Consider the following 26,263-nt stretch of genomic DNA (forward strand, 5'->3'; position numbering starts at 1 on the left):
TAAACTAAACTGTACCACAAAATCTCTATGGATTGGGGGATTTCAACTATCCCATATTTGACTGGGTACATATCACCACAGGAAGGGATGCTGAGATAAAGTTTCTTGACACCTTAAATGACTGCTTCTTGGAGCAGCTATTCATGGAATGCACCATAAGAGAGCCAATTCTTGATTTAGGCTTAAGCGGAACACAGGATCTGGTCCAAGAGGTGAATATAGCTGGACCACTTGGTAATAGTGACCATAATATAATTAAATTTAACATCTCTGTGGCGGGGAAAAAACCACAGCAGCCCAACACTGTAGCATTTAATTTCAGAAAGGGGAACTACACAAAAAATGAGGAGGTTAGTGAAACAGAAATTAAAAGGTACAGCACCAAAAGTAAAATTCTGCAAGCTGCATGGAAACTTTAAAAAGACATTGTAATAGAGGCTCAACTTAAATGTACACCCCCAAATTAAAAAACATAGTAGGAGAACCAAAAAAGAGCCACCGTAGCTAAACAACAAAGTAAAAGAAGCAGTGAGAGGCAAAAAGGCATCCTTTAAAAAGTGGAAGTTAAATCCTAGGGAGGAAAATAGAAAGGAGCATAAACTCTAGCAAATGAAGTGTAAAAATATAATTAGGAAGGCCAAAAAAAAATTGAAGAACAGCCAAAGACTTTGAAAAGTAACAGCAAAAACATTTTTTTAAGTACATCACAAGCAGTAAGCCTGCTACACAACCACTGGGGACACTAGAGGATCAAGATGATAAAGGAGCACTCAAGGATGACAAGGCCATTGCGGAGAAACTAATGAATTCTTCGCATCGGTCTTCACGGTTGAGGATTGAGGGGGATTCCCAAACGTGAGCCATTCTTTTAGGTAACAAATCTGAGGAACTGTCCCAGATTGAGGTGTCAGAGGTTGTTTTGGAACAAATTGATAAACCAAACAGTAATAAGTCACCAGAACCAGATGGTATTCACCCAAGGGTTCTGAGGGAACTCAAATGTGAAATTGCAGGACAACTAACTGTCATCTGTAACCTATTATTTAAATCAGCTTCTGTACCAAATGACTGGAGGATAGCGAATACGACATCAATTTTTAAAAAGGGCTCCAGAGGAGACGTGGGAATTACAGGCCAGTAAACCTGACTTTTGTACCAGGCAAACTAGCTGAAACTATAGTAAATAACAAAATTGTCAGACACACATATGAACATAATTTCTTGGGGAATAATCAACATGGTTTTTGTATAGGGAAATCATACCTCACCAATGTACTACAATTCTTTGAGGGGGTCAACAAGCACGTGGACAAGAAGGATCCAGTGGGTACGAAAGGCTCTTAGCAAAATAAGCAGTCATGGGATAAGAGGGAAGGTCCTCTCACGGACTGTGACTGGTTAAAGGATAGGAACAAAGGGTAGGAATAAATGTCAGTTTTCAGAATGGAGAGATGTAAATAGTGGTGTCCCCTCAGGGATCTGTACTGGGCCCAGTCCTATTTAACATATTCCTAAATTATCTGAAAAAAAGGATAAACAGTGAGGTGGCAAAATTTGCAAATGATTCAAAACTACTCAAGATAGTTAAGTCCCAGGCAGACTGCGAAGAGCTATAAAAGGCTCTCTCAAAACTGGGTGACTGGGCAACAAAATAGTAGATAAAATTCCATGTTGATGAATGCAAAGTAATGCACACTGGAAAACATAATCCCAACTATACATAGAAAATGATGGGAGCTAAATTGGATGTTACCACTCAAGAAAGATCTTGGAGTCATTATGGATAGTTCTCTGAAAACATCCACTTAATGTGCAGTGGCAGGTCAAAAAAGTGAACAGAATGTTGGGAATCATTAAGAAAGGGATAGATAATAAGACAGAAAACATCATCTTGCCTCTATATAAATCCATGGTACGCTCACATCTTGAATACTGGGTGTAGATGTGGTCGCCCCATCTCAAAAAAGATCTACTGGACTTGGAAAAGGGCAACAAAAATTATTAGGGGTATGAAACAGCTGCTGTATGAGGAGAGATGAATAAGACTGGAACTTTTCAGACGACTAAGGGGGGATATGACAGAGGTCTATAAACTCATAACTGGTGTGGAGAAAGCAAATAAGGGATGTGTTATTTACTCCTTCTCATAACACAAGAACTAGGGCCATCAAATGAAATTAATCGGCAGCAGGTTTAAAACAAACAAAAGGAAGTATTTTTTCCACACATGAACAGTCAACCTGTGGAATTCCTTGCCAGAGGAAGTTGTGAAGGCCAAGACGATACTAGGGTTCAAAAAAGAACTAGATAATTCATGGAGGATAGGTCCATTAATGGCTATTGACCAGGATGGGCAGGGATGGTGTCCGCAGCCTCTGTTTGCCAGAAGGTAGGAATGAGCGACGGGATGGATCACTTGATGATTCCCTGTGTTGTTCATTCCTTCTGAGACAGCTCACATTGGCCACTGTCAGAAAACAGAATACTGGGCGAGATGGACCTTTGGTCTGACCCAGTATGGCTGTTCTTATGTTTAACAGGGAAAGAACATACAAGTAGATGAACACTGTGAAGAATGGACACAGCATGATTAGTTACATGTGGGGTTTTTTCCTTTTCTTTATTTATTAGGAGTACAGGGGAAAATGGGAGAGTTAGTAAGAGCAAAGGAGGGAAGGAAAGAGGGATTGTTACACTCTGTCAGCTCCCTAGTCCTGAGGAGCAGGCCTGGTTTTGCAGGCATCACAGCAGAGGGGAGCCTTGACAAAGCCATGGTAAGGGTATTGCTCCCCTCTCCCCTAATTGGTTAGATTTACCTACATATTGTACTGATATATACTATCAAACACTCCCGAGCTGATGCGTACACATCACTTCTTAAAGCAGAGTTACATAACTACATATGCATTAGCTAGAGAACACAGAACTGAATACATAAACTGGCTTCTGGCTTCCTACTTATCCACTAAGAGACTATCAACAATCAGCTTGGCCTCCTAATCAAAAACAGTCACTCCTGTGAGCCAGTGAGCTCTCACATATGCACTATTAGCAAGGCATGTCCCTGCACAAGTGCGCTGTTATCCTTCAACAGCACCAGCTGATTAATTAACACAGAAGACACCCTCTGTCCTCAGTTAGGCACAGCCCTGTATTCGCTGTACCTTGCCATGGTGGAGATGCCCACACAGGGTCACATTCCGAATCAGTTCAGAGTTGTCCATCAGATCTGCCAGGAAACTAGAGGAAGAGAAGAAACAAGTGACAGTTAGCTGCTTCTATTCTGCCCACAGTACGATCCCCCAGTAAGACCTGGCACTTCAGTTGCACCTTTCATCCCCGAGTCTTGAAGTGCTTTAGAACATTCATTCTCCTAGCTCCCTGCCAGGTAGGTAAATTCACGGACCGGGAAAAGACCCACAGAGATTAAGTACTGGACCACGGTATTGATCCAGTGCTAGATGAAATGATAGAACTGTCAAAAACAGTGCTGAAAGGTGGAAGTGTGTTCAATAACTATTTTGATCTGTACTTTGGGTACAACAAGATGATTATTTATATCATATGATGATGATAATACACTTTCCATTCCAACAGGATGCTAAACAACAGCTACTAAAAGCTAGAAATTTTTAAATCAAGAGGTCCAGAGAACTTGGATCCAGAGTTTTAAAAGAGCTGGCCAAGAAGCTTGCTGGACCGTTAATGTTAATTTTCTGTAACTCTTGGAATGCTAGGGAAGTTCTAAAAGACTGAAAGAAAGCTAATGTTGTGCCAACATTTAAAAAGGAGCTGACCCAGTTAATTATAGAGACCCGTCGCCTTGACAAGATATGGAATGGCTGATATAGGGCTCAAGAAGAATTAAAGGAGATTAATATAATTAATGCCAAGTAACATGGATATATGGAAAATAAATATTGTCAAATTAATTTATAGTCCCTTCAAACCACTATCAAGTTCAGCATAAAAGGTAACAAATGTTGTTCCTTTCGGTAACGCATCTGACTTGGTACTGCATGATGTTTTGTTTAAGTAACTAGATTGATACGAGATCAACATGGCAATTATTACATGGATTAAAAACTGCCTAAGAGTCGGTCTCCAAATATAACTAAGTGGGGAATCATGACTGAGCATGTGTTCTTCTAAAGGCATTCCGCAGTTCTTTGCCCGATGCTATTTAATGACCTGTATGAAAACAAAATAAGCACTAACAAAATTTGCAGGTGACACCAAGACTGGAGAAGTGGTAAATGAAGAGACTAGGTCATTGATACAAAGTGATGTGGATCACTTGATAAGCTGGAGACAAGCAAAAAATATGCATTTTTATATGGCTAAATGTAAAGTTATACATCTAGGAGCACAGAATGATCGCTGTATTTTTAGGATGGGGGACTCTATTATGGGAAGTAATGATTCTGGAAAGAACATGAGGGTCAGTGGGGGATAATCTATGGAACATGAGCTCCTAATGTGACACTGCGGCCAAAAAAGCTAATGTGATCCTGGGATGTATAAACTGGGGGAATCTTGAGAAGGAGCAGAGAGATTATATTACCTTTGTATCTGGCACTGGTGCAAATACTGCTGGAATACTGTGTCCAGTTCTGGACAATTCAAAAAGGATGTTGATAAACTGGAGAGGGTTCAGAGAGGAACCATGACAATGATTAAAGGACCGGACAAAATACTGTACAGTGATAGACTTGAGGAGCTAACGCGATTTAGTTTAGCCAACAGAAGGTTAAGGGATAATTTGATCATAGTTTATAAGGACCTATGGGGGGAACAGAAAAGTAATGATGGACTCTTCTATCGAGCAGACAGATATAACAAGATCCAATGGTTGGAAGTTGAAGCTAAACAAATTCAGACCAGAAATAAGGCACAATTTTTTAACAGCGAGGGTAATTAACTACTGTAAGAACTTTAACATAAGAACATAAAAATGGACAATGACCCTTCTAGCCCAATATGCTGGTCTTCTGACAGTGGCCAGTACTAGATGCTTCACAGGGAATGACAGAACAGGGCAATTTATTGAGTGATCCATTCCTTGTCATCCATTCCCAGATTCTAATAATCAGAGGCTTAGGGACACCCAGAGCAAGAGGTTGTGCTCCTGCTCATTTGGCTAATAGCCACTGATGAACCTATCCTCCAGGAACTTACCTAATCTTTTTGTACCCAGTTATACTTTCGGCCTCACAAAATCCCCTGGCAACAAGTTCCCCGGGTTGACTATGTGTTGTGTGAAGAAGTACTTCCTATGTTTGTTTTAAACCTGCTGCATACTAATTCATAGGGCAATCCCTGGTTTGAGTGTTATGTGAAGAGATAAATATACTTTCCTATTTACTTTCTCCACACCAGTTATGATTTTATAGACCTCTGTCATATTCCCCCAGTCGTCTCTTTCCAAGCTCAACAGTCTCAGCCTTTTAATCTCTCCTCATATGGAAGCTGTTCCCACCCCTAGTCATTTTTGTTGCCTCTCTCTGTACTTTTTCAACTCTCTCTCTTTTTTTTTTTTAGATGGAAGGACCAGAACTGCACGCAGTATTCAAGGTCTGGGGTGCCATGCATTTATATAGTGGCATGATGATATTTCTGTCTTCTTAATGGTTCGTAACATTCTGCAAGCTTGTCTGAGTACTGCCACACACTGAGCAGATGTTTTCAGAGAACTATCCACAATGACTCCAAGATCTCTTTCTTGAGTAGTAACAGCTAATTTAGACTTCATCATTTTGTATGTATAGTTTGGATTGTTTTCAAATGGGCATTACTTTGCATTTATCAACACTGAATTTCACCTGTCATTCATCTCACAGTTTTGTGAGATCCCTTTATAACTCTTTGCAATCTGCTTTCGACTTAACTCTCTGACGTAGCTTAGTATCATCTGCACGCTTTGCCACCTCACTGTTTACCCATTTTTCCAGAGCAGCGATGTCCAGGAGCAGCTAAGATTTAGTCAGCGGCACTTATTGTAAAAAAGTTATGGACCGGTCAGAGGCAGTGAATTTTTGTTTAGTGACCTGGCCCCGACTTTTACTAAAAATACCCATGACTAAATCTTAGCCTTATTTATGAGTATGTTGAACAGTACAGATCCTTGGGGAACCTTCCTATTCACCTCCTCTATTGGCACCTCAAACTGCTTCAAGTTCCTCAGATCTATCACCTAAAAAGAACAACTCAGGAGTTTGAATCTCCCCTCAGATCCTTTGCAGTGAAGATGGACGCAAAGAATTCATTTAGCTTCTGCAACTGCTATGTCTTCCTTGAGTGCTCCTCAACCGTCCAGTGGCTCCACTGATTGTTTGGTAAGCTTCCTGCTTCAGATTGTTAAGTTTAACTAGCAAAAGACGTAAACTCTTCAAACTCTTCATTTGGCCTGCCTAATTATACTTTTGCACTTGGCTTGCCAGAGTTTACGTTCCTTTGCATTTTCCTCACCAGGATTTGACTTCCAATTTTTAAAAAGATGTCTTTTGTCTCTGCCTTTTTTATTCTGTTGTTTAGCCATGGTGGCTTTTTTTGATCTTCTTACTGTTTTTTCCCCTCTTTTTTATTTGGGGCATAGATATAGTTGCAGCTTCTATTATGGAGTTTTTAAAAAGTTTCCAAGTAATGTGCAGGCATTTCACTCTTGTGCCCATTCCTTTTAATTTCTGTTTAACTAGCCTCCTCGTGTTTGTGGAGTTCCCTTTTTTGAAGTTAAACACGACTGTGGAGGGTTTCTTTGGTATTTTCCCCTTAAAAGGATGTTAAATTTCATTACTTTATGGTCACTATTACTGAGTGGTTCAGCTATATTCACCTTTTGGACCAGATCCTGTGCTGCACTTAGGACTAAATCAAAATTGCCTCTTCCCTTGAAGGCTCTGGGACTAACTCCTCCAAGCAGCAGTCATTAATGGGGTCTAGAAATTTTATCTCTGCATCCCGTTCTGAGATGACGTATACTCAGTCAATATGGGGATAGCTGAAAGTACACAGGAGTCGCATCTTACGTGGGAGTTAGGTTCTGAAGTCAGCGCGTAAGGCGAAAATCACGTATAGTCAAACGCTCAATATGCTGAATGGCGGGTGGAATGGCCCACACTACAGGTACAGTATTTAAATTGTTATTTTTTTTGTTTTGCCGAGCGCGTACAGTTAAAATCACGTAAGTTAAATGCGCCTATGATGCGACTCCACTGTACTGCATTTTCTGTTTTTGTAGTCTCTCTAATCTGCCTGAGCATTTCACTGTTACCATGATCATCCTGGTCATGTGGTCAGTAGTATATTCCTACAGCTATATTCTTATTATTCAGGTACAGAATTTCTATCCATTGAGATTCTATGATACAGTTTGATCCATTGAAGATTTTTACTATGTTTGACTATATGCTTTCTTTCACATATAGTGCCAGTCCCCAACCAGTGTGACTTATTTTGTTATTCCAGTATATTTTGTACCTTGGCATTACCATGTCCCAAGCTTCTGTGATGCCTGCTAAAACAATATCTTCATTTAATACCAGGCACTCAAGTTCCCTCATCTTCTTGCATTTGTAGACAAGCTCTTATAAAATTTGTCAGTATTTAGTCGTCTGCCCTTATGTGATGTAACTGAATGGGACTCTTTCCTTTGACTGTTTCTCTTCAGTTATTTATCAGGGGCTTTGATGGATTCTCCATCACTGGAAATTTTTAAATTGAGACTGGATGTTTTTCTACAAGATCTGCTTAATGCCTCACACTGCATTATATAGGATGTCAAAGACCACAATGGTCCTTTCTGGCCTTACAATCTACAAAGTGCCTTATACAGTCAGTAGGACAGCTGTAACTAGCACCCAGGATTCCAGACTCTCTCTATATTTTTTCTGAGTGACTCAAGAAAATAGGTACGTTTTAAGTGAATTCAGGGTGTGGGTTTCTGACTGACAAACTCCACATTACCCGGGGGGGGAATGATGAAAACTAGGGTTCTGAAGTTAGTGAAGTAAGGACACTACACATGCTGTGCAGTGCAGTGAGTGAAATGCATTTTTAAGCTTCAGTTCCTTTTGTACCTTTGTCCTTCTCCCCTCTAGCTAGAAAAAGCAGAACCAAGTGCTTTTGCAGTACTGATGATGGTGTCCCTATGTCAATGAAAGGCCAAACTGCTGCAGTTTTGGAAAGCTGGAAGACAAGACGTTTTCACCTCCACTCTAGAGCAACTTTTTCCTCCCAGTAGTACATACCCATCCCTCTTATCTCCCCTCAGGCTGTGAACATGGAAAAGCGAAGGATACACAGTACGAATTATTTGAACCAAATACGAACTTTTGAAAGAAAAAGCAACACAGTACTCACTCCATCTCATACACAGTGACAGGCAATGTCTGCTCCATTAGGGAGAATTTCTTAGTTTTCACAGGTTTAATAATAGGCTCTGAAAACAAAAAAAAAATGAAACGGTATTCCTTAGTACCCCTCAGCCCCAACATTCTCTCTAATTTTAGAGGTTCACTGTAATAAAGAGTAGACAAAACTTTCAGCTGCCAATACGATTTTCAACTAATGGCATCCCTTTGACTTTTGTACATGCAGAGGCTCAGAAATTAAATTGAAATAAGCTTTAATTTGCCTTCTTTAAAGTAACTCACGAACAAAATTATTCTCTCTTAATGATCTCAATAGAACTTCTGTTAAAATGACAGAAACAAAACGTTAACCAGAATGAATTCTGAAGAGACGAAACTAATGATACTGCCAGCAGCAAGACTTTATTTTCCTTCTCCCTTACAAGTTTGTTTTAAGAAACCCTCCCTGATCACTCCCACAATTTGCTAATCTATCATTACTCACCAGTGAGAGGCTGGGTATCTTCCTCCTGCACTATGGTCTCTACTTCAGGTCCGTAAACCTCTTCAGCAGTTGGATAGTATTTCTTATCCTCATGCAGTACCACCTCCATTCCAGGATGATCTTCATCATGATCTCCTATATCATCGTCTTCATCATCATCATCAAGCTGAAACCAAGAACAATACTTTGCTATTCTTTAGAGCACTATACAAACATTAAACTTCGTTGTATTATCATCCCTATTTTATAGTTAGGAAACTGGAGGCAGTGAGCAGGTAGGTGATTTGCTGATGATCACACTTCTGACACAGCTGGAAAAGAATCCAGCCATCACTAGAATTTAGATCATACGCAAATGCAGTGCAGGTCCCAGTCTTGCTGTATCAGGCACCAATCAAAGTCAGACCCAGAAAAAGGTTCTGAGGGACTCCCCTACTTTTCAGTTTGGAGGCCATTTTTCCACCTTGAATCCATTCCAGATAGCCACAATGAACAATAGGTCATCTTTAAAACAGATACCAATGCCACACACAGGTGATGCTTGCACAGCAAGCAATCGATACCAATACCCTTTATCAATGTGCACAACATACCCAAGGCTGGCAGCACAAGTAGTGAGACACACTAGACTTCCTTCTGCATCAAAGTGTGGCTACCAAACCCTGTGCATTAACTCTAAAAACCCCATGTGTGTGAGAGTTATGATTTCACTAGTACAGTAATGATTATTTTGCATATACATACATATACTTGCACTATTAGGAGTTCTACTAATTTAAAGGAACAACCCAGTGATTAGTTCCAATTTCTTAGATCACTAAAGATCTGCCAAAGAAAGTAAGTGAAAGAGCAATTTTCAACACCATTCCTAAACATATCAGTGGCTATTTCTGTTTTCATAAATATAAATACTACTCATATTCCTCTATTCCAAAAATGTTCTTACACTAAGATCACCATCATAATCTCTGAACATCTTCCAGTCACGTATTAAACACAATTAACATGTGTCATATGTTGGTGTTAACATCTCTTAATGGGAGACACCAGAAAGTATGAATAAAATAATGAGGGACTCAGTGTAAGGGTCTTGCTTAAAACACAGGATATGGAGCTCCTATCTCAGAGCGTACAACAGCTGGGAAACTCACTTAAAACAGATAAAGTTTCTTATTTTTTTCACACATTCAAGTGAAAGCTGAATTTCCTTGTCTTTTTCTGGCTATCAAGAGGGAAGCTTCTTATTAGATTTTTAATTTTTATTACGTTTTTAGAAATCTACTAAATCAAAATACTTAATAGTATCAAAGTTTTCCTTGAAAACATTAAGTAAGTGTGCTGTGGTATGGGGTGTTTTTGTTCTGTTTTTTTTTTTTGAGAGAGAGAGAGAGAGAGAGAGAGAGAGAGAGAGAGAGAGAGAGAAAATCATTTTCTGGGGACAGGAGACACTGACACAGAAGGAATAGTTACTCTTCAGATTGCACCAGAGGTCTGTTGATAACTATAGTCAGGATTAAAATTCAGGAGAAACAGGATAGAGTAGGAGGAGGAAAGCTTAAGACATGAATAACCTTTATTTCAGTATTACGTTATTTTGGTGAAAATACAAATTAAGATTTTTTTGCGCAAGTCTCACTGCACCTCATCAAGATCCTTGGCCTCTCTGCCCAGTTCATCATCATCATCATCAGAGTCCAGCTCTGGCCCGATGTAATTCCCAAACTCATCATACAGGTCTGTGTCCATGATGCTAAGTACCAAGAGAGACAAAGCCATGTGTAACTAGAATAATCGGGAAATTGTTTTCCTGCACCATGGATGAAGCTGCATCTCACCCCCATCCCTCCACCCTGTCATTTAAGTTTATTCATTGAACACATTTGATAACTGACTCCCTCTGCCAGCACCCAGTGCTCCCCCCACGGCCCTTTCCAGGCCCCCCTTCACCAGCACCCATCCCACATCACCCCCTCCAGAGCCCCTGGTTAACCAGCAACCAGAGCCCATCCTACACTGCACCCCTGCCAATCCCAGCACACACACTCTCCACATCATCCTCCCTAGAGTCCCCTCTGCCAGCACTTAGCATCACTGGCACACATCATCCTCCCCAAAGCCCCCAACACAGCACCTAGTGTGCCCCCAGATAACCCCTCTCTGCCAAGTCCCCCACATTATCCCTTCCATCAGACCCCAGCGCCCCAAAATCCTTCTGAGCTCCAGTCAACAGAGCCACCCACATTAGAAGGGGGATGTGCTGGGGGCTGGTAGAGCCCCTTCTGCCAGTCCCCCACATCACCTCGCCCAGAGGCCCCTGCATCCTCCCACATCCCCCCAGTCCAAAGTATCCCCCACATCCCCCTAGCCAGTGCCCTGCACTCCCCAGTCCCGGGAGTCCCCCACATCCCTCCAGCCAGTGCCCTGCACCCCCTAGTCCCGAGTGTCCCCCACATCCCTCCAGTCAGTGCCCGGGACCCCCAGTCCCGAGTGTCCCCCACATCCCTCCAGTCAGTGTCCTGTACCCCCCAGTCCCGAGTGTCCCCCACATCCCCCCAGCCAGTGCGCTGCATCCCCCAGTCCCGAGTGTCCCCCACATCCACCAGCCAGTGCCCGGGACCCCCCAGTCCCGAGTGTCCCCCACATCCCCCCAGCCAGTGCGCTGCATCCCCCAGTCCCGAGTGTCCCCCACATCCCCCCAGCCAGTGCCCGGGACCCCCCAGTCCCGAGTGTCCCCCACATCCCTCCAGTCAGTGCCCTGCACCCCCCAGTCCCGAGTGTCCCCCACATCCCCCCAGCCAGTGCGCTGCACCCCCCAGTCCCGAGTGCCCCCCATCCCCCCAGCCCCGAGTGCCCCGCACCCCCCAGTCCCGAGTGCCCCCCATCCCCCCAGCCAGTGCCCTGCACCCCCCAGTCCCGAGTGCCCCCCATCCCCGAGTGCCCCGCACCCCCCAGTCCCGAGTGCCCCCCCAGCCAGTGCCCCGCACCCCCCCTTCACATCACCTCGTCCAGAGCCCCCAGCGTCCCCCCCACACCAACGTCCCATCAGCGGCACGCAGCCCCCCGCCCAAGACGCCCCGTGGCCCCAGCTCAGGCCAGGCCCGCGCGCCTCACCCAACGCTCGCGCTCCGCGCCTTCCCTCCCGACAGCCGCTACCTGCGACAGTGCGACAGCAGCGCGGAAGGACCCGGGGGTGGCGGTTCGACTGCCTAATGGGCCGCTTCAAACCCCATTGCGGCCAGCGCCGCGGCCGGGGCGGGGAGTTCGGCGATGTGAGCCCGGCTGCGTCCGCGGCCCCTGGGGCCGGGCCGTCTCGGCTGTGTAGCCGGTTCTGATCAGGCGTTTGGCACAGGCAGCCGCAGCCGGGGGCCTCGGCTCCGCGGCGCGGCCGTTGTTATGGAGACCGCAGGTGAGGCCGGGCGCGTGGCTGGCGGTTGGGGCCCGGGGGCTCGCTGGGCTCAGCTCCGTGGCGGCCCGGCCCGGGCGCTGACTCCTCCCGCCCCCGCCTGGCTCGGCGCCCCCAGTGCAGGACTAGCCCGGGGCACCCGCAGGCCCGTGGCGAAGCCGGGCCGAGCCCCTGCTCCGTCCGCCGGGCCGCGTGCCCGCTAGCGGAGCAGCCGCCGCCGTGGTCCCATCGCAGCCGCCCACGGGGCGCTCGGGAAATCCCGTGGCTGGCGGCACCGTGGGGATCGCAGTGCCGGGGTCAGTGGCTAGCGCAGGTGGGCGAACGCTTCGGCCCCGGGGCCACACCTGGAAATAGAAACTGTCTGGCGGGCCCTGAATGCCCGGGGAATTGGGGAGGGGTGCGGGCTCCGGCTGGGGGTGGGGTCTCTGGGGCGGGGGCTGAGGAGTTTGGGGTGCAGGAGGGGGCTCTGGGCTGAGGCGGGGGGGCTGGGGATGAGGAGTTTGGGGTGCAGGAGGGAGCTCTGGGCTGAGGCGGGGGGGGGGCTGAGGATGAGGAGTTTGGGGTGCAGGAGGGGGCTCTGGGCTGAGGCGGGGGGGCTGGGGATGAGGAGTTTGGGGTGCAGGAGGGGGCTCTGGGCTGAGGCGGGGGGGCTGGGGATGAGGAGTTTGGGGTGCAGGAGGGAGCTCTGGGCTGAGGCGGGGGGGCTGGGGATGAGGAGTTTGGGGTGCAGGAGGGGGCTCTGGGCTGAGGCAGAGGGTGGGGGCTTGGGTGGGGCTGAGGAGTTTGGGGTGCAGAAGAGGGCTCTGGGCTGAGGCGGGGGGTGCGGCCAGAAATAGGGAGCTCTGGGCTGAGGCGCGGGGTGGGGGCTCTGGGGTGGGGCTGAAGATGAGGAGTTTGGGGTGAAGGAGGGGGCTCTGGGGTGGGACTGAGGTTCAGAGAGCAGGAGAGGGATCAGAGCTGGGGTTGGGGCATGGGGAGAGGCTCATGGGGTGCAGGCCCTGGCCGGCGCTTACCTCAGGTGGCTCCCGGAAGCAGCGCCATGTCCCTTCTTGGACTCCTAAGTGGCAGCACAGCCAGGTGGCTCTGTGCGCTGCCTTGTCCACAGGCACTGCCCCTGCGGCTCCCATTGGAGCGCCGGAGGGGGCCATTGGTGCGTATAGGAGCTAGAGGGGGTCATGCTGTGGCTTCCAGGAGCTGCATGGAGTGGCCCCCGACCCTGCTCCCTGGCTGGAACACCGGAGTGGGGAAAGCCCCAGATCCTGTTCCCCAGCAGGAGCTCGAGGGCCAGCTTAAAAGGGCTGGTGGGCTGGATCCAACCTACGGGCTGTAGTTTGCCCACCCCTGGTCTAGAGCCCCCACCCCCTGCTGGGACTACCCCAGCTATAGTTATTGTGTGGGAAGCCTACACAAAGGTGGTGTCCTAAGGCACTGGGCTGTTAACATGCCCTTTAGAATATGTGCTAACTGTTTAGTTTAAGTAATCTGTTTGATCTGTGAGCTGTGACACTGAGTACCTCCCCCCACCGGCCCCCTGAGGAAGAGCTCTGTGTCCCTCTAGCTTCTGTTGGTGAAAGATACAAGCTTTTGAGCTACCCCGAGCTTTTCTTCAGCACTTTAAAAATAAAACACAGGGTGCCACATCCTTTGCCACATCCTTATGCACTTTGAAAAGTACCTTACTCCATGAGTTTTGCCATTGAAATAAATGGGATGATTTGCAGGGTAACATGCTACTCAGCACGAGGAAGCATGCCTGACTGGCACATAGTGTTTTTATTTTCAGTGTCTGTATCTGACCCTGAATATTGTTAGGAGTATGTGTGAACTGTAAATTGTTTGTACTCTCTGGCAACATGACACTTGACTTTTTTTTTTGACCCTTAGGATTCATTAACTGTAACATAGTCTGTAATTTTAGCAAAGTTTATATCTTGGCAGCCTTAAGTTAATGTTTAGGCGGTCTGATGATAAAATGATATACAGTGACACCTGTTTTCAGTGACTAACTGGGGGTCCAGAATAAAAACATTTGTGTAATGAAATTGAACTGGAAAATGTGGGCATACTTCAGGGGTGCTGGAACAATTTGTATAGTGAGGGTGCTGAGACCCATTGATCCAAACTGTAAGTCCTGTATATAATGGAAACCACTTCAAGTCAGGGGGTGCTGCAGCACCTCCCACACACACACTTAGTTCCAGCACGTATGGCATAGTTTGAAGTGATTATTTAAGACAGGAGTTTGCCTGGCTAAGGTGGGATCATTAACTCATGACACCCTGTATTAGTTACTTATAGTGAGTCTAGCAAGAACTCTAGTGATGAAATGGATGGGTGGGAGAGTGAGGAGTATTTTCTTGTATGATGCTCATGCACCTAAAGTCACTCTCATGGTTATATGTGTTGCTCTTAGGTTTTTGAAATGGAGGAAACTGGAGCAATAGATTTTTGTGCTTTAGAGAGAGAACTGCAGGCTGCAGTTGCTGCTGATGAAAAGTATCAAAGAGAAAATGATGCCAAGTTCCGAGCCGTTCATCAGAAGGTGGCATCCTATGAAGAATTCAGGTTTGCAGGATTTTGTTTTCTGTGGCGAGTCACAGAATTGGGAATATAACAATCGAATGTTTCTTTCATCAGGATGAAAGTTTCATATTAGTGATTCAGAGAAACGTAGGACTGGACGGTACCTTGATAGGTCATCTAGTACAGTAGTCCTCTGTGCTGAGGCAGGAGTTAATATTATCTAGATGATCTCTGACAGGTGTTTGTCTAACCCAGGGGTTGGCAACCTTTCAGAAGTGCTTTGCCAAGTCTTCATTTATTCACTCTAATTTAAGGTTTCACGTGCCGGTAACACATTTTAACGTTTTTAAAAGGTCTCTTTCTATAAATCTGTAATCTATAACTAAACTACTGTCGTATGTAAAGTAAATAAAGTTTTTTTAAATGTTTAAGAAGCTTCATTTAAAATTAAATTAAAATGCAGAGCCCCCCAGAGCGGTGGCCAGGACCTGGGCAGTGTGACTGCCACTGAAAATCAGCTTGCGTGCCGCCTTTGGCACCTGTGCCATAGGTTGCCTACCCCTGGTCTAACCTGTTCTTAAAAACCTCCAATGACAGAGATTCCATAACCTCCCTGCGGAATTTGTTCCAGTGCCTAACTGCCCGTACACACACAGGCAGTTTTTCCTAATATCTACTCTTCTCCCTTCCTGCAATTTAAGACCATTACTTTTTGTCCTGTCCACAGTGCTTGAGAACAATTTATCCTCTTTAAACCAATCTCCTCTTTAAACCCTCCTCTTTAAAACACACTTTTACATATTTGAAGACTGTAATCATGTCCCCCAGCAGTCTTCTCTTCTCCAGACTAAATACACCCAATTTTTTCTATTTTTCCGTGTAAGCCATGTTTTCTAGACTTTTAACCGGTTTTGTTCCTTTCCTCTGGACTTTCTCCAATTTCTCAACATCTTTCCTAAAGTGCGGTGCCCAGAACTGGACACAGTACCCCAGCTGAGGCCTTATCAGTGCTGACTAGAATGGAAAAATTACTTTTTGTGTCTTGTTGCAATGTTCCTGCTAATATATCCCAGAATGATGTTCACTTTTTTTTTGCAACACTATTACATTATTGACTAATATTTAGTTTGCAATCCACTATAATCCCCAGATTCTTTTCTGCAGTGCTCTTTCCAAGGCAGTCATTTCCCATTTTGTAGTTGTACAACTGATTAGTCCTTCCTAAGTGTAGTACTTTGCAGTTGTCTTTATTGAATTTCATCCTGTATATTTCAGACCATTTCTTCAGTTTGTCAAAATCATTTTAAATTCTAAACCTGTCCTCCAAAGCACTTGAAACCCCTCCCAGCTTGCTATCATATGCAAACACATTATCCAAATAATTTGTGAAGATATTGAACAGAACCGGACCCAGGACAGATCCCTGTGAGGCCCCATTCGGTATGTCCTTCCAGCTTGACTGTGAGTACTCTCCAAGTATATTTTTCCAACCAGTTATGCATCCATCTTATATAGGTTTGTCAAGGCTATATTTCCATACTTTATTTATGAGAAGGTCATGTGAGACAGTATATCAAAAGTCTCACTAAAGTTGAGATATATCACATCTACTGCTTACGCCCATCCACAAGGCTTGTTACTCTGTCAAAGAAGGATATTAGGATGGTTTGATTATTTTTGCTCCATTAGCTTTCTGGATAATGAAGTTAAGATTTATAATTCCTGAGGACATTGTGTGCCAAAAAGTTAAAAATTCTATGCAAAATATTTTTAAATCCTGCAAATTCTGCAAGTTACATTTGTCAATAAAAAAAATGCAGAGGCTCCAGCATGGCAGTGGGGAGCACAGGCCGCTGGCTGCATGAAAGTGGGATATCACCCAGCAGCTTCCCCACCCCCCACTCCTAGGACACTGACTCAGCGGTGAGGCTGCATCTGACCCTGACACAGCACAAGGTCTGGGCCTGCCCCAGAAACACCCTGGGATCCTGCCCCACTGCACCAGGTGTGGGGAAGGCAGACTCAATCGGGCAGGATTCAAGTGTGGAGGGATCCAGGTGTGGGGTGAGAGGATTCTGTGTGGGACAATCTGGGTGCAGGCAGCTCAGTGATGCACAGGGGCTGGGTGGATGGGGAGCAGCTCCCCCCACAGCTGAGGAACTATTGGGGGAGGAAGCAGGGGAGGATGTTGAGCTCCCTGCAGCTGGGGAAGGTTTCTGAGGGGTGAGTCTGACACATCCCCAGCCACTACTTGCAGGGGAAGAGAAAGTCCCATCCTCTTCTTCCTCCAGCCCGGCTGGGTCTAGCAGCTGATCCTGGCTCAGGGTAGAAGCCACTGGCTGGAGTGTCCCCAGCCCTGCAGTGATTTACCTCTCTGCCGGCTGCCTGAAACGATGTACCTGTGTAGCTAGGGAGTGGTGTGTGACTGCTCTTGCAGCCTCCCTTTGCTTCCCTGTCAGAAAATCATTTTTCTGTGAGGGACATGAATTCTGCGCATGCACAGTGGTGTGGAATTCTCCCAGGAGTAAAGTCTTGTGTATAATTCCCTGGATTATCCTTATTCTCCTTTTTATAGCTAGATACTGTATTTGCCTTTTTCCAGTCCTTGGGAATCTCTCCTGTCTTCCATGAGTTTTCAAAGATAATCACTAATGGCCCAGATATCTCCTCAGTTAGCTCCTTGAATATTCATTTTGTCAGGCCCTGCTGACGTAAAGACATCTGGCTTATCTAAGACTTTGTCTACCCTGGCAAATGAAAGACAAAACTTTTGTTGTTCAGAGGTATTAAAAAAACACCCCCCAAAAGACAAAAGTTTTGCCAATGACAAGCGCCAGTGTGAACAGCACTTTGTTGGCAGGAGCGCTCTTCTGCCGACAACGCTAATGTCGCTACTTGGGGGTGGAAGTTTTTTGTCAGTAGGAGAGCTCTCTCCTGCTGACAAACAGTGGCTACACTGCGCGGCGTTTAGCACCATGGCTGTCGCGGCACAGCTGTGTTGCTAAAAGCTGCGTAGGGTAGACATAGCCTAAGTCATTCTTAACTTGTTCTTTTTCTATTTTAGCCTCAGATCCTACTTCACTTACGCTGATGTTCACTATGTTAGTTGCACAGTCACTGCTAACCTTTCTGGCAAAAACTGAAGCAAAAAAGGCGTTTAAAACTTCGGCTGTTGCTGCCTTTTCTGTTATTGTCTGTCCCTCGTCATTGAGTAATGGGCCTACCCAGTCATTGGTATTCCTCTTGTTTCTAATGTATTTGTAAAATGTTTTCTTAATACCCTCTATGTCCCTAGCCAGTTTAATCTTGTTTTGTGCCTTGGCCTTTCTAATTTTGTCCCGACATGTTTGTCCCTACATGCTCCTTCGTAATTTGATATAGTTTCCAGTTTTTGTGTGATTCTTTTTTGACTTTCAGGACGGAGATCTCCAGGTTAAGCCAGGGTGATCTCTTGCCATACATCCTATCTTTCCTATGCATTGGGATAGTTTGCTCTTTTGTCTTTAATAATGCCTCTTAAAAGCTGCCAGCTCTCCTGAATTCTTTTAAACTTGTTTCCAACAGGATATTTGGGATGTTTCCCTCCTACTATTCATTAGAATCATGAACTCCTATCATTTCAGGATCACTTTCATCCAAACTGCCTTCCATCTTCAAATTCTCACCCAGTTTCTCCCTATTTGTCAGAATCAAATCTAGAACACCCTCTCCCCTAGTTGCTTTCTCCACCTTCTGCAATAAAAACTTGTTGGATAATCTTTGCCCTGCTGTGCTGTTTTCCAAACAGATGTATGGGAAGCTGAAGTGTCCCATCCCCACCAAGTCCTGTGTTTTGGATTATTTTATTTGTAGTTTAAAAAAAATCCTCATCTACCTTTTCTTTTTGGCTAGGTGGTCTGTAGTAGACCCTACCATGTGATCACCTTTTTTTTCTTTTTTCTTTCACCCCTTTAGGCATTATCCAGAGACTGTCAATAGGTCTGCCTCCCACTTCTATCTCAACCTCAATGCAAGTGTCTACATCTTTGACATGCAAGGCAACAGCTTCTCCTTTGTTCCCTTCCTTTCTTTCCCTTCTGTGCCAGTACTGCAGTCATGTGAATTATCCCACCAAATCTCTGTGATGCCAGTTATATCGTAAATGTGATCAGTCACTAGTATTTTTAGTTCTTCCTGTTTATTCCCCATACATCTTACATTAGTATACAGACATCTAGATTTCTCTGATTTCTACTATGTTCACCTAAGATTCCAACCCTTCACCCAGACCTCTGTTTTGCATTTACATGTGGGCTTTTGTCTTCTGCCCCCATCAAACCTAATTTAAAGCCCATCTCACTAGGTTAGCTAGTCTGTATCCAAAGATATACTTCCCCTTGATAGATGGACCTGATCTCTGCTCAGCAGTCCTTCTCAGAGCAGCATCCCATGGTCTAGGAAACCGAAGCCCTCCTGGCGACACCATCCATGCAGCCATGATTCACTTCCAGGATGTCTATCTCTGCCTGGGCCCCTACCCTTGACCAGAAGGAAAGATGAGAACACCACATGCGCCCCCAGCTTCTTCACCCTCACTTCCAGAACCCTGTAGTCACTTCTGATCTGCTCAGAGTGAGACCTTGCATTATCATTAGTGCTTTCATGGATGACCAGCATAGGGTTGTAGTCAGAGGACTGATGATCCTTGGCAGTCCTTCCATAATGTCTCGGATATGGGCCCCCGGCAGGCAGCACACCTCCCAGGATGCCATGTCAGACCAACGGATGCCTCCACCATCCTTAGAAGGGAATTACTGACTACCACCACCCTTAGTTTCTTCCTCGGAGTGGTGGCCGCAGTTCTCCCGGATTTAGGGATACATGTCTTTTCCTCCTCCACCTTTAGGGGAAATTCCTCATCACTTGTTGCCAAGGTGGCATACCAGTTTTTTATCTCTAGATAGTGGGCAGGGGGCGGGGACCACTGCTTGCTGCCAGAAGTAACCGGCAGCAAGCTTCCACCCTGTGAAAGAGCCTTTTCTTCCTCTCCTGGTGGCCCTCGTGCAGTCCTGACCAGCTGGATTGCTGCTTGCTTCCTGAGAGATTGTACCAGTAGGCCCCTCTCACACTGGATGGTCCCTCCCATTCTGGCTTTCTGTGACGAGGAAATGCAGGCCACATTCTCTGCAGGACCTGTGTCATAAATATAAAGGGAAGAGTAACCACCTTTCTGTATACAGTACTATAAAATCCCTCTTGGCCAGAGACATAAAATTATTTTACCTGTAAAGGGTTAAGAAGCTCAGGTAACCTTGCTGGCACCTGACCAAAAGGACCAATAAAGGGACAAGATATTTTCAAATCTGGGAAGGGGGAAAAGGCTTTGTTTTGTCTGTTCTTGATCTGTCTGTTCTGTGTGCTTGCCGGCGACCGATCAAGGAGGCAAGCAATCCAACTCAGTTAGAATTAGTAAGTAATAATAAGGGAATGCGTTAGCTTACTTTGATTTTGGCTTGTGATTTTCCTTGTCTAGAGGGAGGTTTTGTCTTGAGGGAGGTTTATCCCTGGATTTGTAACTTTAAGGTTTTGCATAGAGGGGAGATCCTCTATGTTCTTGAGACTTTTGTTATTCTGTAAAGTACTTACCATCCCGATTTTACAGAGGTAATTTTTTACCTTTTCTTTAATTAAGAGTCTTCTTTTAAGAACCTGATTGATTTTTCATCGTTTTAAGATCCAAGGGTTTGGGTCTGTGTTCATCTGTACCAATTTGTGAGAATATTATTCTCAAGCCTCCCCAGGAAAGGGGGTGTTGGGGCTTGGAGGATTATTCTCAAGCCTGCCCAGGAAAAGAGGTGTAGGGGCTTGGGGGGATATTTGGGGAATGTAGGGCTCCAAATGGCCCTCCCTAAATGTTTGTTTAAATTACTTGGTGGTGGCAGCGTTACTCAATCCAAGGAATAGGGGAGTTTTTAACCTAAGCTGGTAGAAATAAGCTTAGGGCGTCTTCATGCAGGTCCTCATGTCTGTACCCTGAAGTTCAAAGTGGGGAGGGAACGCTGACAACTTGGGTAGAGACATCCATGGCTGGGTTGTCTTGTCTGGATGCAGGAGCCGGTGAAGGAGCCAGGAGCAATGTCGGCATTGGCGATGTGGCCTTTCCAAACCATGCTGAATTTATTCTGTCTTCCTCCTACAAACTCCCCTGTTTGCTAGCTCCCTTCGGTCACTTCGTATCTGACTTTTAAGCCCTTCTTTACTAGGTCAGCTGTGCCCCTTGTTAACACACAGAGGAAGGGTGATCAAATGAATGTTCTGCAGTGGCATGGTTGCATCTTCCACTGGCATCCTGTCGGTTTTGGAAAATGAAATAGAGGTTTGGTGGGTCAGTACTTATATGAGAGACCTCAAGGGGATTCTTTGGGTGCAGAAGGAGATAGAGATGGCACTCTGGTTGGTACTGTGAGACTACTCCTCAGGCATGGCGTCAGAGGTCACTGTGCTGTTAGAAGTGCTAACTTTTGCAGAAGACATAAAACTGAGATCCTCACCACCTAGGATGATTAAAGATCCTGTGACACTTTCACAGTAACATGCTAACTCATGCCTTGATCAAATGATGCTTTGGATAATTACATTCAATCTCTCTAAATTGTTCCTGAAGCTTCAGTTGAATAAGATAGGTCTTTGCTTCCTAGCCTTTGCTTCCCAGCAGGCCTGACGCATGTTGATGCCCAACCCCCTTCTCCCCAGTCATCCATATATAAACCCCCAGACGTGCCTGCATGCCCTCAGAACATGGGTGCGCTAGCTTGTCTGGGGGCGTAGGTACAAGCTTGGGGCCCACTGTAGTGCATGTCTCTGCCCACCCACTTTAGAGTGAGGATGTAGCTAGAGTACATGTTGCTGTGCTCATGATCAGATAACCTGCCAATGCTATCCCACAATTCCCATGCTGTTAAATATATGCCATGTTAGACCCCAGAAGCATTTGTACGTCCTCCTTCCTTTCCATTTATTCGTCCATCTGTATCCAGCTACATTGTAGTTTTTCTCTTTTTAATCTCTTCCACAAGTTCACATCACATCCAGTTCTCAGTCTCTGCTTTGCTACTGTCCAAAGCTTCCTCTAGCAGTCAGCTGTTGCCCTGTACTCTGTTTCCAGCACCACTGTTGAAGTCCCTGTTTTCATGCGAGAGTCAGGCCTGGTCTGCGCTACAGAGTTAGGCCGATGTAAGGCAGCTACACGAAAATGTTGCTCCCACTGATGTAGATCGCTTACTACACCGACTTAAGAACTCCACCTCCTCAAGAGGCCCAGCACTTAGGTCAACATAGTTAGGTGGACGCAGTGTCAGTGTAGACACTGCATTACTTATGTCAACTTTAATGGTCTCCAAGAGATGTACCACAATGCCCCACCATGACTGCTCTGGTCGCCATTTTGAACTCCACTGCCTGGTGGCCAGGTACACAGGTATAAACCCCTCCCCTCTAAATCCCTGCACATTTTTGAAATTCCATTTCCTGTTTGCTCAGCATGGAGAGCTCACCTAATAACTGCCCAGCTGACTATGCTGCAGATGCACGCCTGCCTGGAGTACATAGGAGGTGGTGGATCTCCCAGGTCTTTTACTTGATAGAACTTTGCACCACAAACTCCGTGACTGTGCCAGTCTCACAGAGAGGAATCAAACTGGAAATGGTGCTAATTTCAAGCGAGCATTTGCTCTTGCAGGGTTTACCACTCCCTTTATATTTCCTGCAGGGATATTGTGCTGGCATCACACCTGAAACCGCTAGAGAAAAAGGACAAAATGGGAAAAAAGAAAAACCTTCTGTGGAATTCCTATGCTACCCAAGCTAACGGCAAGCAGGACAGAGAGATGGAGCTAGCCCAGGTGAGGAGGAAAACTCCATCAGTAAGGGTTTGTCTACACACACTAGTTAATTCAAATTAATGTAGGGGTGAATTTAAAATGCAGTAGCTATTCCAGAATAATTCCATGTGTGGACAAGTATTTCAGAATAATAGTGCCTTGTTCCACTTCAGTTTAATCTGCTTCCAAAGTGGATTGAGCTGAGGGCTTGTCTACACTTAAAAATTAATTCGGATTAAGGGTGGGGGTGAATTTTAAAGCACAATAGCTTTAGCACAGTGGGTCTCAAACTTTTTTACTGGCGACCTCTTCCACATAACAAGCCTCTGAGTGAGACCCCCTCCCCCCAGTAAATTAAACACCCTTTTTAATATATTTAACACCATTATAAATGCTGGAGGCAAGTGCGGTTTAGGGTGGAGGTTGACAGCTCGCGACCCCCCATGTATTGACCTCACGATCCCCTGAGGGGTCCAGACACCCAGTTTGAAAACCCTTGCTTTAGCACAATGTGTAGACAAGCAGTAGAAGAAATTTCCAGAATCACCACAATAGATCAGACCATCTAGTCCTACGTCTTGTCTCTGACAATGGCCAGGACCAGCTGCATCAGGGGAAAGTGCAAAGCTCCCTCTAGGGAATAATCTGTATAATAATATTCCAGGATTCACTCTGGGTGTCACTCTGACACGGAGAATGTCTTCTGAGGCTGTGTGAAATGATAGAAACAACCACAAGCATCGTTGAAAGTTTTTTTTTTTTGTTTAGAACAGGGGTTGGCACCCTCTGGCACGTGGCTGGCCAGGGTAAGCACCTTGGCGGGCTGGGCCACAGCATACAGCCCCTCATTTGCTACCCACACAAATCATCACACAGCATCTCCCAGCACTCCCCCAGACACAGTTCAACACAAATCTCCCTGCACCACAAATACAAATCAACACAAATTCCCAGCACAGCTACTCCAGACACACCACAACCAGCACACACAATAACCCCAAACACACATAGCCTCCCATCACAGCCCATACCTCTCATTCACCTGCTGCACAAATCAAAAAAATCTACTAGCACAACACACACCCTCACCCACTCTCACTCATATATTTACCATAAAACCATAAACTTGAATGGCAAAGCCATTTTGACTTTACGAATTAAACTCAGCGATAGCACAGCCTTTCAGTTACAAGTTATGGAATGACCTGTCCAGAGGGGAATTCTGCTCCCAACACCCACCACCTGGTGGGATTCTGCACCTGTTTTATGTAACTGTTATTGATATCTTTTCCTCCAGGGATGGGATGGACTCCCTGAAACGTCTGCAGACTTTTACAGATATTGGCGCAGATGCTTGAAAAGTGGACAGGAAAAATACCAGTTACTGTTTCAGCTCGGCGGCAAGGGCCTGGGCAGAATCTTTCAAGCTGATGTTGGCTTTGGTCTCCTGGGTGAATTTCTTGTGGTGTTGGCCGAGCATTCCTGTAGGGAAGACAGAGAAGCTGTCCTTCAGATATTACAGAGCCTTTGTGGGACCAAGCGCTTTGGACTAAATGTGGCTCTCCTGAGCCAGGTGGAGAAGGATAGCTGCAGGGACTTGTTTGGGAAACTGCAGAGTATGGGCAGGAATTGTGGTGCTGATGGCCTTCCTGAGGGCACAGCTGAAGCAGGTACAGCTGCTTTACAGGAAGAGGAGAATGAGGCTGAGAGAGAAACCCATCTGAGGGGAGCTGGCCAGCGAAAGGAGGCAGATGACAAACTAATTAAAGAGCTGGTGAAATGTTACCTTGTTAGCTGAAGGAGCACAGGCTTTCCCTGCAGCTCACACTCCACCAGGGTTACTAGGAACTGAGGGCCAGGAGGGACCCTTCCTGTACTGCTCTGTCATCAAAGATGGAGGGACAGTGAGAGCCCCTTTTCTACAGAAAGTTGTTGATTGAGTTTTACTTTGTACCTGCTTCACCTGCCTGGTACAAATAAATATTAGTCACCAAAAGGATTTTACTGGGGGAGGGGCCGTCACACAGGAGGCAACACTTGCTGTGAATCAGTAGAACAGTATTGAATATACTGTTTAGGGATGGGGAAAAAATCACTCTAGTATTAGTGGGAAAAGATTAATTCACCTCTTTTCTTTTCTCTGGCTCCCTGTTCTTGGTCAACCCGGGATTTTAGAAACATAAGCAGCTGTATTATAATAGTGAAACAGGTAACAGCCCAATGAGGAATGGGTTCATGTGTACAGCCATGATCTGACCCCCTCCTTAAACAGAATCTGGGATAAATACATGGAATGTACATTGCTAATTTCCACAGTCATACTCCTGGGGGCATGCTGGGGGCAAAAAATTAAAAATTCTGCACCAAAAATTAAAAATTCTGCAAATTTTATTTGTCAAATGTGAAGAATCCAGCATAGCGTTGGGGAGCACAGTCAATTGGCTGCACAGAGGTGGGAGGTCACTCTGTAGCTCCCCCCCCCCGGGATATGGACTCAGCGGTGATTCTGCACCCAACCCTGACACGGTGCAAGAACTGGGCCTGCCCCAGAAACACCCCAGGACCCTGCTGCTCTGTGCCAGGTGCACCAAGTGTGGGCCAGCAGGCTCAACCCAGCAGGATCCAAGTGTGGAAGGGCTCAGTGTGAGGGGATCCAGATGTGCATTGAGAGGGTTCTGTATGGGGCAGTATAGGTGCAGGCAGCTTAGTGGGGAATCTAGGTGCGGGGTGGATCTGGAGGCACAGGGGTTTGTTGGGGGTTCTGGGTGCAATGGTAATGGGACTCTGCAGGGGGGTCCAGGTGAAAGTGGTTGGGACTCAGCAGGGGTGGTGGTGTCTGGGTGTGGGGGAATAAAGCTTGGCAGGGGGGTCTGGTTGGGAAGGTCCAGATGCAGGAGGGAGTGGGGCTTAATGGGGTGAGGATCGGGTGTAGGTGACTCATTGGGGTGGTCCAGGTTCAGGGGGAGTGGGGCTCAGTAGGTGGGGTTCTGGGGGTGTGTGATGGTGTGGCACTATCTATGAACTGTTTTCCCTGGCAGCTTGGGACTTCAATAACCTGTCTTGTTAAGCCAGACACACTAGCCTGCTGCAAACATAGACCCACGTCTGAACCAAATCCCCCACTGAAAACATCTTAAGAAATGGTCCTGTCTCTAGCGTCCAGATACTCAGTTGCCAATGGGGTCCAAACCCCAAATAAATCCATTTTACTCTGTATAAAGCTCATACAGGGTAAACTCATCAATTGTTCGCCCTCTATAACACTGCTGGAGAGAGACAGCTGTTTGCTCCCCCAGCTGTTAATTACTTGCTCTGGGTTAATTAATAAGCAAAAAGGGATTTTATTAAATATAAACAGTAGGATTTAAGTGGTTCCAGGTAATAACAGACAGAACAAACTAAATTACCAAGCAAATTAAAACAGCACCGTAACAAGGGCGAGGCGACTGAGGCACTTGCCTCAGGCATGCAAAGTGGAGGGGCGCAGCTCTGACGTCACAGGGTGTGAGGCTCGGCACAGGGGTGGAGGGAGTCTGGGTATGAGGGGGTCTGGATGCACAGGGGTGGGGTGGATGGGGGAGCAGCTCCCCATACAGTGATCTCTCCCCCTGAAGCTGAGGAGCGA

The 26,263-nt window shown here is 45.9% G+C and overlaps 2 protein-coding genes across 4 annotated transcripts in view; one reads left to right on the plus strand and one right to left on the minus strand.

Moving 5' to 3' along the window:
- EFTUD2 (elongation factor Tu GTP binding domain containing 2) overlaps window positions 1–12,060 on the minus strand; it is a 42,207-nt gene extending 30,147 nt beyond the window's left edge. Inside the window, 5 exon segments of the mRNA XM_030541719.1 lie at window positions 3,165–3,240; window positions 8,359–8,437; window positions 8,854–9,019; window positions 10,495–10,603; window positions 11,965–12,060. Of these exon segments, the coding sequence (XP_030397579.1) occupies window positions 3,165–3,240; window positions 8,359–8,437; window positions 8,854–9,019; window positions 10,495–10,599 (426 nt within the window). The 5' untranslated portion in view covers window positions 10,600–10,603; window positions 11,965–12,060.
- Window positions 12,061–12,242: 182 nt separating this feature from the next.
- CCDC103 (coiled-coil domain containing 103) lies at window positions 12,243–25,002 on the plus strand. 3 transcript variants are annotated; one of them, XM_030541650.1, is made up of 4 exons: window positions 12,243–12,259; window positions 14,670–14,821; window positions 22,527–22,659; window positions 23,936–25,002. In XM_030541650.1, exons 2-4 carry the CDS (start codon window positions 14,679–14,681, stop codon window positions 24,434–24,436), a joined length of 777 nt encoding a protein of 258 aa, XP_030397510.1. In that variant the 5' UTR covers window positions 12,243–12,259; window positions 14,670–14,678; the 3' UTR covers window positions 24,437–25,002. The 3 variants fall into 3 exon arrangements, with proteins under 3 accessions (XP_030397510.1, XP_030397508.1, XP_030397509.1); XM_030541648.1 differs by lacking the exon at window positions 12,243–12,259 and adding an exon at window positions 12,459–12,569; XM_030541649.1 differs by lacking the exon at window positions 12,243–12,259 and adding an exon at window positions 12,474–12,552.
- Window positions 25,003–26,263: the final 1,261 nt, after the last annotated feature.

Source organism: Gopherus evgoodei, chromosome 23 (genome assembly GCF_007399415.2).
Source record: "Gopherus evgoodei ecotype Sinaloan lineage chromosome 23, rGopEvg1_v1.p, whole genome shotgun sequence".
NCBI lineage: Eukaryota > Metazoa > Chordata > Testudines > Testudinidae > Gopherus > Gopherus evgoodei.